Source organism: Parasteatoda tepidariorum, chromosome 3, assembly GCF_043381705.1.
Source record: "Parasteatoda tepidariorum isolate YZ-2023 chromosome 3, CAS_Ptep_4.0, whole genome shotgun sequence".
Lineage (NCBI taxonomy): Eukaryota > Metazoa > Arthropoda > Arachnida > Araneae > Theridiidae > Parasteatoda > Parasteatoda tepidariorum.
In genome coordinates this window covers 50,316,357-50,332,635 of record NC_092206.1, presented here as the reverse complement: position 1 = coordinate 50,332,635, position 16,279 = coordinate 50,316,357, and the positions used below count along the sequence as shown (strand labels likewise).

Sequence of the window (16,279 nt, the reverse complement as noted above, 5' to 3'; positions counted from 1 at the left end):
CAGCGGTTCTTAACCTATGGGTCGCGACCCAAAATTGGGTCGCGAAGCATATTTCTTGGGTCGCGCTGAGTCGAACCAAAAAAGTTAGTAATACACCAAATAATAAGTAATACCAACACCTCCTAGAAGAAGTCATTGTGGCTTACTCAGCCTAATTTTGACTTTTTTTGGGTCGCGACATGAACATATTTCTCAAATTTGGGTCGCGACTTAAAAAGGTTAAGAACCACTGCTCTAAGGTAACATGATAAAATTACCAATTTTTATCATATATTATAAAAACATATTTTATTATTAATTTTACCAAAATCAGGACCAAAGCGTTTCGATAAAAATTTCTGAGCATTTTGGTATTTCCATAAGAGCCATAAACATGGCGAATTTAACCATATTTTTTCTCGGTGCATAAAAAGCAATACTCCATCAGTTTTCCTCATCTGACGTAGTTCTTTTTGTACGCCACTGTTTATAACAATACCATACAATGTGTGTTTAAATAATGTAAATTACACATAATGATTTTTGCTATTAATTTATAAGCAAAATATTTCATTTATTAATTTTTCCTTCTTTCATTTTCTTTATATGCTCTCGAAAAAATTGCAAAACTCTTGAGGCCTTTTATACAAATCTATATATTCATAACTTTCACAATTAATTTATTTACATGCATTAAAACATAAGTATTCGTGCTATTATTCAAGATAAATAATGTATGTTTTTTTTTCAAAAAGGTTGCTTCAAAAAGTTTTTTTCAAAAGGTCCCTTAAAATGTTTTTTCAAAAAACGTTGATTCCGAACTTACTAAATATTTATTAAATACTTATCTTGGTTTTTGTAAACGTTTTAATGCCCCATAACATGTTATGATATAAAGTTTAGTGTGGGTATGAATTTTAGCGAGTTATTTTTTAACCTAAAGTAGTAGCTAACAGAAGAAAATACTTTATAACAATTTCATAGCAACTGCCAGATGGGTCTCGTAATTCAATCCTTTTTCTTACTTAACGTTTTCTTTTAAATTTCCATTATTGTCTAAAATGCAGCTAAAGTCTGGGTTCGGAAACAAAACAATCAATTGTTTACAGAAGGGTTATACTTGGGTCAAATAAAACCCTGAAACAAATTCTTGCTCAGACCTAAAAGTTGGAAACTCGTGACAAATAGTTATATTCAGTTTGCTTGAAAATAAGCCTGCTGGCGATACCATCAACTAACTTGATCTTGAATGTCAAGTTAAATCAAAGCTTATAGTAATAGGAAATAGCTTATTTAAATAGTTGAAAATGACCTTTACAGTTCAAGATCACAAGTCTATCTGTCTTTTAAATTATGATCACAATGGTGCAATAAAACGTGAGCTTATAACAAAAATTAAAACAAAAATTTGATAGTATTGTACTAAAATCCACAATTATGAAGCGTTTTCCTATTGAATATCTGTTTATTAACAAACCTTTACGTATCAAAAATAATAAACAGTAATTATTTCAATAAAAAAGATATGTGAGCAGGATTGGTTTAATTTTTCAGTTATTATGAAAGTGACATTTCCTTTTACTTTACAAAGTGGTGGATTTTACTTGTGACGTAAATGATGACCGTTAATGAAGTACATTTTACACATTAAGAATAGCGTGAATGTTTTGTTTATTTTTCGTATTCATGTAATAATATTTAAAAATGAAAGAGAAGGAAATGCTTATTCTAATCTCAAGTTCCTACTTTAATAAACAACACCAAATTTGGAAACTTATTACAGCATTATCCTCAAACTATCTATTGAAATATCAATGATAACAAAAAAAAATGTTTTGACAACGTTTTCTATTTTATTTCGACTTTCGAAAAAATAACGTTCAAAAATTTAAAAAAAATTTTTAAAAATTTACTTAAAAAAGAATAAGCTGTAAAGTATTATTTTTAGAGTGCTTGTCTGGTTTCAAGTTAAATACATACCCTTATTTTTAAATAAAAATATTGAGAAATATTTTATTTAGATTTATTTAAGTAGAAATATTTTATATTAGTGTAATTTCTTAGCATTATCATTACTTTATTTATAAATAAAATAGTATGTTTTAAATGCTATAACTTTCGTTTTTATATGCTTAGAGAGTATGCTACAGTCACATTACGGGTAAAAAATAACTTAATGAGGAAGGAATGATAGTAGATAAGAGTCATGTTTCCATCATCGATAACAATCCGATGTTTTGCGATTTTTTTAAAAATTTGCTTGAAAAATGCAGTCTTTAAATGAAATGACTGAAAAATTATGCGCATGATATTTGCATTCGTTCTTTGCTGCTTTTTTTTCATTTCAGTTTTTACTTTTGAAATGCTGAAGCAAAATTATTTATGTCAGTGGTGCATGATAATTAATAGGGAGCTGATATCATTTTTTATCTTTTCCGAAAAAGAAGTTTCAGTTTTAGTAATTACATAAGCAACTGTCATTCATAAAAATAATAGTTTAAACAAATTATTTTTACAAAGACATATTCTAGTTCACGTATGTCGGAATTTAAAAAAAAGCAAATTTCGAAAATACTAATTAAATCCGGAAAATGCCATTTAAAGAAGATTTTTAATATTAGTTTTAAGGGGAAAATGCAGATCAAAAACATTGATGCATAGTAGCAGTAATATTTCTAAATGTTGCTTTAAGTTATAACAGTGAAATTATGCATGCATTTCGTAGAAAAAATAATTTTCATATCATTACATTTAATTAGAAAAGATTAGAAAACTCTGTTATGGTTCTTGTCATTTGAAAAATTATTCGTGTTTATACTTAAGCTTTTTTTCAGGAAATATTATTTATTTGTGTATATATGTCATTTAATAATAGAAACATAAAATACATACAAACATAAAATACATATACGAACATAAAATACATATTCAAACATAAAATACATATACAAACATAAAATACATACAAACAAATTAATAGTCATAAGACATCAATATATCTTCATTAATGAAAATTAACATGGTCAAGTACGACGGGCTTTTTCTTAACACAGAAAACTTTAAACCCGAAAAAAGCAGTGTATTTGAAATGCTTAGGAAATTGAAAAGAAAAATAATTAATTGAAAATTATGCTGAAAAGCAAAAACATAAGAATGGTTGTAGTTAATTAGTTCGCATTGCGGGCCAAATAATTTGAGGTAAGAGGAAAAGGAAGAAGTCAAGCAGAAAATTGCACTGATACTGCCTTGTTTCTTTTTATTGAACACAATTATGTAAGCATTATATAAAACAAACAATATCATTGAAGTTTCTGAAAAACAGAGTTATATTCATTTAAATTAAACTCTAATATTATAAGATTTGACCTTGTATTGGCAATATAATGAACGGTGTAAATTATGTTAGTAAAAGAAACTGTCAATCTACTAACAGTAAATATGCGAAAATTTTATTAAATAATTAAATACCTGCGGTAAAGTTAATGCACACTTTTAAACCTAATTAGGATGACATTTGTCATTCAAAAAAAAAATACTCAAATAAAAAAAAAATTTAAGGACTTCCGTAATCATAAATATATCGCGTATGAATCTCAATTAGGATACCATTGTTTTAGTTATTCTAATAATGTAGTACACGAATAGTAATATTAATGCCTTCAATCACCACTTAGACCACTTTTCAATTTAAAAATTCGAGCCATTTCTGCCGATTTCTTTCAATTTGAAAGCAATTTCTTCAGAGATTAATTCATTGTTGTAAAACTTGGGTTTACAATTACACTCAATGTTTAAGTATATGAAAGTTTTTTAGAACATGCATGCTGAAAACGAAAGTAAAATAAAACATAATGGTCGCTATACGGGATAACTTAGACCACACATTAAACATTTTCGGATCAAATTCCGATAAAAAGTACCGACACTCAGGATGCCGGTACTTTTTACCGTAAAATCAATTTTTACTGGAATATGTTGCGAAACAAAAAAATTTGATATACCGTAAATTTACTGTAAGAATTATAGTAAAATTACGTAATAAATATTATTGTAAAAAATTACGGCATAATATTTTACGGTAAAAACTGATTTTACGAATGATGCACCCAAAGTGTTGTAATTTGATCTGGAAATTTTTGCAGTGTAACATTAAGAATTAAACATTTGACTCGTGTTAGCTGGCAAAGTGGTGATAAGTAGCTAAAAAAAATTATATGCTACCCTAAACATTTATTAGAACACTTAAATCCCGGTGCATTAGGCTTAAATTGAAATGACATTGTAGAAAAAAACCAAGTGACACTAATAAAAATATGTTTATTGATCAAAGATGCTGACATTTGCTGTCTGATATCAATATTCAGTTTTAATTGTTTCATGATCACTAAAAACAAAGTTCAATATCATATTTTTGCGTAACAGAAATCATCGATAAACAAAATTCCAATCTATTGTAGAGTACTCTGCATCCAAGTGAAAAACTCTGTCCCAGAAGGTAATACAACTCACTTGATTTTCTGAGGATTAATGGCCTAATGGATCTTGTCTGACTTCGTCCAACAGTCGAAGGATAAGCCACAAGAATTTTTTTTTAAATGTAGCGGGTAAAATTAATCACCAATCAAAATTATGAATACTTTCTGACATAACTTACGTTCAACCCTCCGATTAGAATTATATTCTCTTTTTCTAGTCCACTTGAAAAACAAAATTTTCAAAATTTTTCATTTGATTTTATTATTTTAAGTAATGGGAGTTTTGTTCAAGCCTTTGAAAATATTCTATAAATTTATTTCATCACAGTATGATAGCGTAGTCACACATTGCAACAAACATAATAGCATAAGCTGATATATAACATAAGTTTTTTATTAAACACAATAATTTAAATTGTAAACCCATTGCTGTTACCCATTGGTTTTATTTTATTTTAAAATTTTCAACAACAACAGCTTTATTCAAATCTTTGAAAATATTCTATCAATTTATTTTATCACAATCTGATAATATAGTCACACATTGCAACACGTAACCAATAAGATATAAGAGTTTTCAAGAAATTCAGATTGTAGCATAAGAGAACATAATATATGAAATAACATAAATTGACATGTAACATAAGCTTTTCATTAAACACAATATTTAAAATAGCCAACCCGTTGCTGTTACCCATTAATTTTACTTTATTTCAAAATTTTCAACAATAGAGCTTTATTCACAAATCGTTGAAAATATTCTATCAATTTCTTTTATCACAGTATGATAACGTAGTCACATATTGCAGCACGTGAATAGTGAAATTTAAGAGTCTTCAAGAGTTTCAGATTGCATCACCTTAGCAAGATATATGAAGTAACATAAGTTGACGTGTGACATAAGTTTGTGATTAAACACAAGAATTTAAATTGCAAATCTGATACTGTCTAACTTTGAAAACTTCCGTTTAAAGCCTTCAATACTATTTTTTTATTATTTTAACTATATGTTAAATTCAAGGAATGCAGAAAATAGTAATTTGCATATGCGTATATGTTTCAAAACTAAGTTTGTTTGACCTTTGGAACTGATCGTTCCACATTTAGATACTATTACGCAGACACTTCAAATGCGAACAGAACTAGCCTATTTTAAAGCAAGTGACATTAGAATAAATTGTTTTCCTTGAGCATTTACATAATGCTTTTAATTTCGAAAAATTCTCCTCATGTCAAAAACATCTCTATTTTAGAAAATTTTTAAAAGGATTTAAAAAAATTGAAATGCATAAATTTATTTAGAAAAAGATATTAATTAAATATATCTTCAAAAGTGATATACAAGCGAAAAACATTGAAATTTTAATTAAACGTAAACGAGGAAACTTAAAAATTATTACATTTAATCCATTCTAAAAGTAATTTAAAATACAGTTAATGTGCATTATATTAAACATTGAAAGAAATTCAAGAATAGCAAAATACAGAAAAGATAAAATATTTAAATCAAATCAAAACTTACTTTAGTTACTTAGAAAAATTTTGCTTAAACTTCAATAACACTAGAACTCCTTAAAGAACAAAACAACCAAATTTTAAATAGAATTACAAAAGAACAGGTGAAACTAAACGGGTGAACGCAATTTCATAAATTCGATCAAGATTAATAGAAGAAAACGATAAATCAATCATCAAACAAATTAGTAGTTAATCTCATTGTTGCAGCAGTGCTCTATATACATTAGGTAGAGAAATACGTTTAATTGCTATTTTGTTCCGTTAAAAATCTTCAGTAGAAAATCTTCGAATACATATCAGAAGATTTTATACTTGAGAGGAAAAATAATATTTTTATTTTAAAGCAAACGATTTTGTGAAACTGCTTGCTTCATTTATGAATTCTCAATCGCAACGCTTGAATACGCCTTCTAACGGGGAGGATATTTTCAGGCTACTATTCAAGTTTGCATTTAGTTTTATCAGAATCATTGGCATAATATTTAAGATTACTAACTAATTATTCTGAAAATTTTTCAGAATTTTTTTTATTCTGAATATTTTGTTATTCCGAATTTTTTTTTCTTTTGACTTAGTAGTTCCGCCATTCGTATGAACCTTTTAAATTTGTTTTTACTTAATATTAAGAAATAGTACAATCAAGAACATGCAGCTCCACGTATGTGTACCTTGGTACGTATAGCGATATTTATAACAGTGTAGTAGTCAAGTGAAATCTCACAGTATTATTAGTATTTCATTTTATATCTATTTGGTAATATTTTTATATGTAATTTAATTACAAAATTAAACTAAATTACCATAATTAAATTAATCTTTTACATCAAGGTAAATACATATAATTAATAGCCTTACCTTTTTGTGTTTTCCTCCATAATTTTGAAATTTACCCCCCCCCCCCNCCCCCCCCAGTTTTAAACATTTTTTAATAATTAATGTTAGATTATTTTTAATAATTATTTATTTTGAGTGGTTTGCATAAATAAAAAAGTTTTGAAGCTGAGATTTAATGCAGTGTGGGGTTTTTAAAAAAAAATTCTAAATAATTATTAAATCTATTCATCATTGTATTAAAATAGATTATAATATTACAATGCGCAAGTTTGTTCCCATTTTTGATCAAACTTAACATTTGAAATATTTATATTCATCAACTTAGTTTAGACCTGAGGTCCAGGTATGTGTACCTAAAATTATGAGCCACTGGCAGTATATAATATATTTTATTCATCTTATTAGTAAAATAGAAATAAATAATATAATAAAATCAGTAAAATAGAAATTCAGAACTGTATCGGCACTATTCCTGTATACTTCGGTAGTGAAGAGGTAAAAATTACAGTTATTATAGTTAAACATTGGACTGCTTTTTGCGAGTATTTTGCGCTGTCTTTTTCGCTTCTTGTAAATTTGCTCAAAATGAACATTCCAAATTAAACCATATTATCAACTATAAACCATCTTAAACTTGATTGAATAAACTTTATGGTTACTCTTGAAAGGGAAAATCTTCTTGCGATGTCAAACTTGGCCAATGATATGAACAATATGATAGATGTTTTTTCTTTCTTTTTGAAACGGGAAAATGGTTTAGTTTAAAACCTTAAAAAGTTAACAGCAAATTTCCCCAATGGAGTGATATTATGGTATTGGACTGATTTGTACGGAGAATGTAAGTAACTCTATATTTATGTAATAGAATGTATCTTCTTCTATACTCATTAAAAAGTAATTTTTTTTTACTGAAATGAAAGCGAAAAAAAAGAGAGAGAGAGAAGGGTAAATCAAGGCCGCAGTTGCCAATACAATTCAGGTCATTTCAAGTAATAATAAAAGACCTTACATCTCAGAAATGGTTGTTAGAAATGTTAAAGGTTGTTCGAATGCATATTTAAGCAACATAATTCTTCTCTGAAATGAATCCGTAACATTGCAACTCTCGATTTCTGTGTTTTTCCTTCTAACATAAAATGAGTTAGCATAATGAGTATAATAATTAAGTGTTTTGTAAGTTTTTTTTCCTTTATATTATTTTATTTCGCTAATAATAGAGGTTTGTATGGTAATGTGATTAGGGTACGTTTGCATTTAATTAAGTATGCAAATGACATTGGGTGGAAGCCTGTTTAATAAAAATGAAAACGCCATTTTTTTTTCTTGTGGGATTATTTGTAAGTGATAATTTATTATCAGTTTAAATTGTGATTAAACTAGGTCATTAATGGTAGAATGGGGTAGCCAGACAATGAAGAAAACTATTTTAAGTTTGATAAGTCATACGAAGTGACAGGAGTTTTCAAACATATCGACTAACATTATCAAATTCAATGAAGCGGAAAGTGTTCTTAGTTAAATACAACTATAACTTATTTAACTGTTTCAATTAATTAACTATATTTCCTGAAATATATATATATATATATGATATCTGACCTTATAGATATAATCTAATATCATTATATTCAAATTATAAGCCGAAAGGAGGCGGGACAATTTATAAGTAAGATTATAAACATTTTAAAAGAATCAAACCTTTTGTTTTGAAAGTTAAAAAAAATTACTCTCTACTTTTTTTCGCGTAATTAGAGCAGATTTACCCCCTAAATTTCTCAGTAACTTTGGGTATGGAGGCAACCTTTCTTCATCAACCAATTTTTTAAAATTGTTTTTCCTCCAGATGAAATAATTTTTTAACAATTTTATGAAAGGTTCTAAGCAAAATAAATATTACTTTTAAAGCAAAAAATCAGGAAATAAGGAATAGAATTTTTTTTTTTTTTTTTTTGGTAATTAGTAAAGAAATTTTTCTTTTGAATTCGAAAGTAAACAGAGTATAGGTCTATAAAATTGTTATAAAAAAAGTATTTCTCGTAAGTCAAAGTGAAGCTTAAGGTACCCAGATTTTAAGGCTGCAGAAAAAAACACATTAAATATTTGTCGGATTTTAAAGGGTTACGCAATTAAAGGTTCTTTATAACTAATTATTTTAAACAACCCAAATGTTACCAAAAGTTTCAGAAAATGCGTACATATTTACTAATAAAAATAAATGTCAAACTATACACTTTATTTTGTAAACAAGCATTAATTTTATTTTATTTTTATTTTATTTTATTTCATTTTATTTTATTTTTATTTTTATTTTTATTTTTATTTTATTTTATTTTATTTTATTTTATTTTATTTTATTTTATTTTTATTTTTATTTAATTTAATTTTATTTTATTTTTATTTCATTTCATTTTAATTTAATTTAATTTAATTTAATTTAATTTAATTTAATTTAATTTAATTTAATTTAATTTAATTTAATTTAATTTAATTTAATTTAATTTGGATCAACATTCTTGCACTAACCTAAAGACTCCACAATTGCGAGACCGGTGGCAGTGCAGCATTGCGTACCGACTCCCTTTACTTCCCAAACAGGCTAGTATTCTTTTAGAGTATTCATAGATCAGGAGTGGGGATGGGGGACTTCAACTCAGAGGACTGAACCCCGACTCTTGTATCACGTGGGGAACTGTTCCAAGTTAGAACATTTTCATCGATACTAAATTTAGTTTAGTTTTTAATTTTTGACTTAGAACATCAAACTTATGTTACAAGAAAGATTTATGGCTCTAAATTTTAAAATATCAGTCTGAGTGGAAAAGAACAGAAAGAAAAGTAAAACAGCAAATTGAAATTCTTCAAAAAAAAATGAAATAAAAAAATTATGGAAAGATTTTTTCGAAAAAAAAAAAAGAATGAATGTATTAGGAAACATAATCTGAGTTTCTGACCTCAGTTTTAAAGTGAAAGTGGTAAACTTGACTTTGGCATAAATTAGTTCTGACAAATTGCGTGAAAAGAATGAATATGATAGACGAATAATGAGGGTGAATGTATTGAGAAATTTTACTTATAAAGGTTACTTATGACGCATTTAACTCCAACAAGCTTTGTCAATTGAGGACATTTCTCAATTTTCATGTCATGTGCTCAATTATCAAGTTATCATGCTCAATTATCATGGACATTTATCATGTAATAGATCCATTTTCCTATGCAAGAGCACATTTACAATGCTCCCATTGCATTTCATCTAATGCATCTCAATTTATTTACTATTGTTTAAAACAGAGTATTTTTTGGATGATTGATTATATCAAACAAATAACCCTTTTCAAATTCAGATCAAAATAAATATTAATGTATGTAATCTTTTTTTTTTTGTCATCAATGAAGTTTAAGGACTTTAATAGCATACAAAGCTCTTTTTTCCGTATATTATTGATACAGTTGGAATCATGACGAAGTTTAAGGACTTCAACAGTATTAAAAGCTCTTTTTTCGTATATTATTGGGACAATTAGATACTGATTCATTACGCAAAAAGTTTTAATAATCAAAAGTATTTCTAATTTTACGAAAAAATTTTTTGTCAATTTATTTATAATCTAAATTCTTGTACACTTATTATTTTATTCTATGCATTTTGTTTGTGATAATACTGGTTTGAATATTTCCTTGTGCGTGATGATTTAATTTTTTGTACTGTTTATTAGGTACTTTATTTCACAGAGCACTAGAGCTACAAGATGGGCTATTGGCGATGGTTTGGGAAACATCCCTGAAGATGATCCGAGGACATGCTATCGCAATTTTGATCCTCTGCAGAGGGGATGGCTCCCCTGCTTTGGTAACCCGATAACGTGTGTGTGAAGACGAGCACTTTACGGTAGAACAGTTTAACGAGAACCGATGCCTACTATTTCTTAGATTTCTTGATTATTACTGTTCTATTTTTATGCACTTATTTTATCGAACTCATTTTTTAATTCTTTGCGTTATATTAAGTTTAAACATGGTTGGAAAAAATTAGTCGAAATAAATTTTGTCTGCTGAATCTAGTAAGCAGAATAATGTAAATCAAAACAGTATTTCCAAGAAGAAANGTAAGGCGAGTCAAATTTCAAAATGGCTGCTCCCTAATCGTAGTTTTGGTCTAAAAATTCTGAAAAAATTAATTTAGTCGTGAACCATATTTGATCCATAATGTCTTTAGCTTAAAAAATTGATGCGTGGTTGTAAAAAAAACTAAATTATGCAAAATTATCTGGTTTGTTACTTGTATGGTTTGTTACCTGTTAATGTATTTTTCAATTCCTGCAATTAGTTCAAACTTTCCCTATAAATATTTACGTATCTTGTTCAAATTTTCAATCCTTAATAAAATACTTTTTATTCATCCACTCAAATTCAAATACAGTTTTTTAATTTTGTAGGGGATGACACTTGATTTTAATACAGTTTTTTAAAATATTAATTCATTAATTAAATTTAATTAAAAATTTAATAATTTAATTAATTAAAAATTTCTCTTATATAAGATATTCCACAGGATATAAATGTAGGAATAAGTACAGTCAGGGACGAAGCGTGTAAATTGATGGAAAAAAATTTCTTTTTTTAATTATTTTTTTATTTGTTGACCTAAGTAGGAATTGACTTTAAAAAAAATTATATTGCTTGTTTAGTTTAACTTAGTACTTGTGTAAGTAAGACTTAGTTTAACTTATGACTTATAAAATTTTTGAAAAAATCTTCTTTCACAGGAACTATTGGACCGATTTCGTTCAAATTTTTTCTTTCTGCCATATAAAATTATGTTCTTTATAGTGATATAAAAATTGGTATGCTTTGAAATTTAAATTATTTTTAGCTGCTATTAAATAATGTATTCAAAAATAATAAATAATAATTAAAAACTATTTTTACCTGAAAGTGATCTTTATAATGATGTTCAAAAATATTTCGATTGGCTTAAAAAGTTTCAGAGATATAGCGAAATGCGGAGAAAATAAAAATAACAATAAGGGGTCAAAACGTGCAACCGCTTTATAAAGACCATATTATCAAGGTAGGGGCTACTCTACATATTTTGAGGACCAGGAGCCTAATTGTGCTGGAAAAAAATGCATGTTCATACAGAAAAAAAAAACAGTTTTCTGTCTGATTTTGTACATTAAAATAACCTCTGTACTAATTAATTGGTACAATAAATGTTAGGCTTACAAACCTGAAAGATTCAGTGTTGGACTTCTCCATTGTGCTTATTTTTTTTACACATTGTACTTAAAATTGTTTAATTTTACTCATTGCGTTGAATTAGCACAAAAACCAAATCTTAAGTTTTGAAACTATTAATGTTTCTCAGCTAGCCTCAATATTTTTCAGTATAATAGAATAGCTTTTTTAAAATAAATTTACTTTATCAAAAAAAATATATATAAATAAAAAGTGTTTTTGAATATGATAATACCTTCGAAACTCAAATTCCTTGCGTTTTATTTCTTGCAACAATTTTAAACATTTTGGTCTCCTTTATCTCAGACGATAACAAAGAGTCAACTAGTTTTCAGACTTATACATGTCGAAGAAAAGCTTTGTTCCAAACATTGGACAACTTAGAGGGGATTAAAAAAAGTACGTTTTAATAATTCTGATCAATTCTCACGAACTCGCTGTCGCTGATCAAACATCTCATTTGCTGCCGTCAAACTTTGAATCGGATCATTATCCACCAAAGTTTCTTGAGTTCAGCTACACATCTTTTTCCACATTGGTAAGTATTTAATTAGATTTATGATTTAACAAAAATGCTATTGGATGTTATTAGTTCTCTAAATATGCTCATTGCTAAATATTCACTTTTAGATGTCATTATTTTATGAAAATAATGTATTAAATTATAATTGAATGTCAGCATACAATGCTTTTTGGAACGCTGCTCTTGTCATACTTTGTAACAATCAAAGAAATTTTAGAAATTATACAGTAAAACCTCTCTTGAAGGACCACTCTCTGTTCTACAGTGAGATGGTCGTAAATGGAGATTGGTCATTTTCAGGAGTTTCTTCCATTGACTTCAAAATGTTACCAAAGGTGCAAGAGTTTTCGCAAGCATTTTTAATTTTACTTAGTGTTATTTTCTTGGTATAGAAATGCCACTTGTGTTGACGCCGTGAAAGCCGTATCCAAAAATAAAATTTATCGTCAATAAAAATGATCCCTACTAATATAATTATGTGTACAAACAAATTCACCAATTATAAATGATAGAAATATCTTAAATAAATGAACAATTATTTTTTCTGTTTAAGTTTGCGTTTAATTTTGTATCACAAAAATAAGCTTACTTTAAAAAATAAGAGGTCCTTTTGTTTGAGATGCATAGTTCTTTTTTTATAAAATGATCTAATTTTTCTAATTTAATTTCTAACTCTAAAACTAAATCATTGATAATCTCGTCCTCAGTGCACTCTGACTGTAACATGAGGCTGTCATTCTCTTTCAGCAATCGTCAGAAAGAGCTTCGTGTAATAAGAGCCACTCACAAGCATTTGAATCTACTTATTTGTTTCGTTAATATTTTTTACTTTGTCACTTTTTCGGGTTTCCTTACAGGGTTTTCCTTTCTCGGGTTTTTTCAGCATTTGGTGCGGATCTTTGCCCGGTAGCTGGGAGAGGCTCAGATCGTCTCTCCTAATGATTTTCTTTAACACGAAGTCTGTAGAAAAAGTTTCGTGCCTTTCAAAAGTGGTCGTAAATTGAGGAGGTCGCTATACAGAGGTGGTCTTTCCTTGAGGCTTACATGGTTTGAAGCTATACATAAGCTATTATTGATAAAAGCAATTTCTTAAAGCGCTTGAAAAGTCCGTGAGACTTCATGCAATAATTTTTTAGTCATTTTATAAAATCTAACTATGTACAGTAATTTAATGATTGTATCACACGACCCAACGAACTCGTTAACAAGACGAAAGTCTTGCGTTTCAAATACATCAGCCAGCCAATCAGAAATGGAAGCGTTATTAAGGCAGAAATTATTGTAATTTTAATGAACATTTTTATATACGAGCTGCAAAGTTCTTCTTCTTCTCCGGCACTACAGTCTATTGTAGGCCAAGGCTGTCTCCAAAAGTTTATTTCATCTGAAAGAGAATAGTTTCTATTTAAAGATAATTTTGCAATTGTAAATTTGTTTGTAACAATCAATTTCTTAAGAGTTTTGTTTATATTTTATGAAATAAATTATATCTTAGTTGAGCAGTCTTTGAAAATAAATTAAAAAACATTATTTACTGCAATTTAGGTAGTAAACATACTTAATTTTGAATATTATAAAATAAGAAAGCATATTTAAACGTCGTAAAGAGTTTTAAAACTTAAAATCTACTAACAACTCTCACTTCAAAAATTATTTGTAGTTGTTTAAAAAAATATAGAATAAGCCATATTTTTTAAGTTTTGCTTGAACAAACCCAATAGGTATTCAAGAGTATCTTAGTACAGCAATCAGGCTTCCATAAAATATTGAAAAATTTGATGCTGAAAAAATTTAAATTAATAATTAATTTTGAGGTTTCGAAGTTTTAAATCTATTAAGAACAATCATTTCGATATGTTTGAACTCAACAATTTATTCAGCAATGAAAACAAAAAATTAATAAGGAAATGTTACAAGATAGTTTTATTTTGCAATCTCTAACATTTCCAAAAGAAATATCCGCATTATCTTTATTTTGTACCAAGATTCTGAAATTCTATAAAAGGCGCGAAGTTCCGCAAGATTCATCATAATACATATTTAGAGTAAATTTATATGCAATGCGGAAAGTAACAGTACAGCTACTTTTAATTCAGTGATCGGGTTGTCACGTACTAAGATGCTATCTTAATGATTCGAAGGAAAAATCTTGAATATACGTCTTAATTTGCGCAGGCAGTATTTTAAGCCACGAAATCAGATACAAAATTGTATTTTCTCTGAATAAAAGCACTATATATATATATAGTTTACGTCTACTAATGTTCAACTCCATAGACTTGAGTTTTGAACCTAATCCAGAAGACAAGGGATCTGCTGGATCAAGTATTGAGAGAAATTTTGCTTCAGTGGAGGACTCTTTTATGGATATATGGAGAAGAATACCGAGAGAACCTCCCATGGTTAGTCTGACGGCAAGGGGACTCTAAGCCCTGATCCGTTTACCACTGAGGATATTTCACGTCAGCACTGTGGTCGGTGCAAGGAATTCGTATCCACCAGCCATTTCTGGGATTCGAACCCGGTTCGCCTCACTGGAAGGCGAACGCTCTATCCCCTGAGCCATCGCGGCTCAAGTACCTTTTTTGACAAATGTTGATTATTGGCCATAAAAATATGGGTTATGGACCCAATACATAAAATATGATTCCAGTAACATCGTCGGAAGAGCGGTCGAAATTTTGGGATGCTTGATGTTGATTTTTCTTATAACGTATTTCACCATATCTCTGATACTATTTAAGCCAATTCAAAACTTTTAGAGTACATTGATGAAAAACGTTTACTCAAATGTCATTCCAAGCAAAAGGTAATCAGAATACTTTCTAATCGTTTATATAATAGCAAATATTGAAAGAAGTTGTAAGTAACAATAATTTTGTTTCTTAAAGCATTACTTATTATTATAAGTGATAATGCGAAAAATTATCACTTATTGTCAAACAGCAATTATTTATTATTATTAAAACTCCAAAGAAACAAACAGAAAAAAGTAAATTCAAAAAAGAGCATTACGTGTAAGTAATTTAGAAGGCGAATGTTTGTTTTTTTTGAAACTGTGGTTAACTATAGTGCAGTTCATTGCAAAAGTGTATGAACGAAGAACATTTTTTTTATTGAATCAAAAATATTAATATATTTCACTGTAAATATTGTATTAATATTATATGAAAAATTACAGAAAATGAAATTTTAAACCATGAATGGAACGTTTTTCATAGAATCGATTGGTCATTTATTCTATTTGGTAAGCCCAAACAGAACATCATTTCAAAAATTACGAGATGTTCCAAGATATGCAGATGATGTAAGTATATGTTTATTCCATTGTGAATTTTGAAAACTATTCAGAGTTAATGTACACACATACTATAAGTTATTCAAATCCAATCTTTCTAAAATAAATTATTCCCTAATTGTTTCAAAATCAAATAATAGAACACTTAAGAAAAGGATGAAATACGATACTTTGGAAAAGGAATTTAAATTCTAAATCTTAAGAATAGTTCATATTTTCTTAAAAAATATTACTATGACCTTAATTAATCTTTAAATGATTAAAGGGAATATTTAATATTATAAAATTCATTAAAATATGAAGTCAATTTTCTTACACGAAATAGAAAATAATATTAACTGTAAATATATTTCTATTAAGCCTCAAAGTTTCAGATACGAAAACTTACTTTTCTTTATCGTTCTAGTATGTACC

At 27.8% G+C, this 16,279-nt stretch overlaps 1 protein-coding gene across 1 annotated transcript in view; it reads left to right on the top strand.

Moving 5' to 3' along the window:
• Positions 1-12,470: 12,470 nt before the first annotated feature.
• The window catches only part of LOC107447730 (alkylglycerol monooxygenase-like), a 33,873-nt gene continuing 30,064 nt past the window's right edge, over positions 12,471-16,279 (top strand). The window contains exons 1-2 of the mRNA XM_043054708.2: positions 12,471-12,582; positions 15,749-15,874. Of these exons, the coding sequence (XP_042910642.1) occupies positions 15,767-15,874 (108 nt within the window). The 5' untranslated portion in view covers positions 12,471-12,582; positions 15,749-15,766. The remainder of the gene's footprint in view (positions 12,583-15,748; positions 15,875-16,279) is intronic.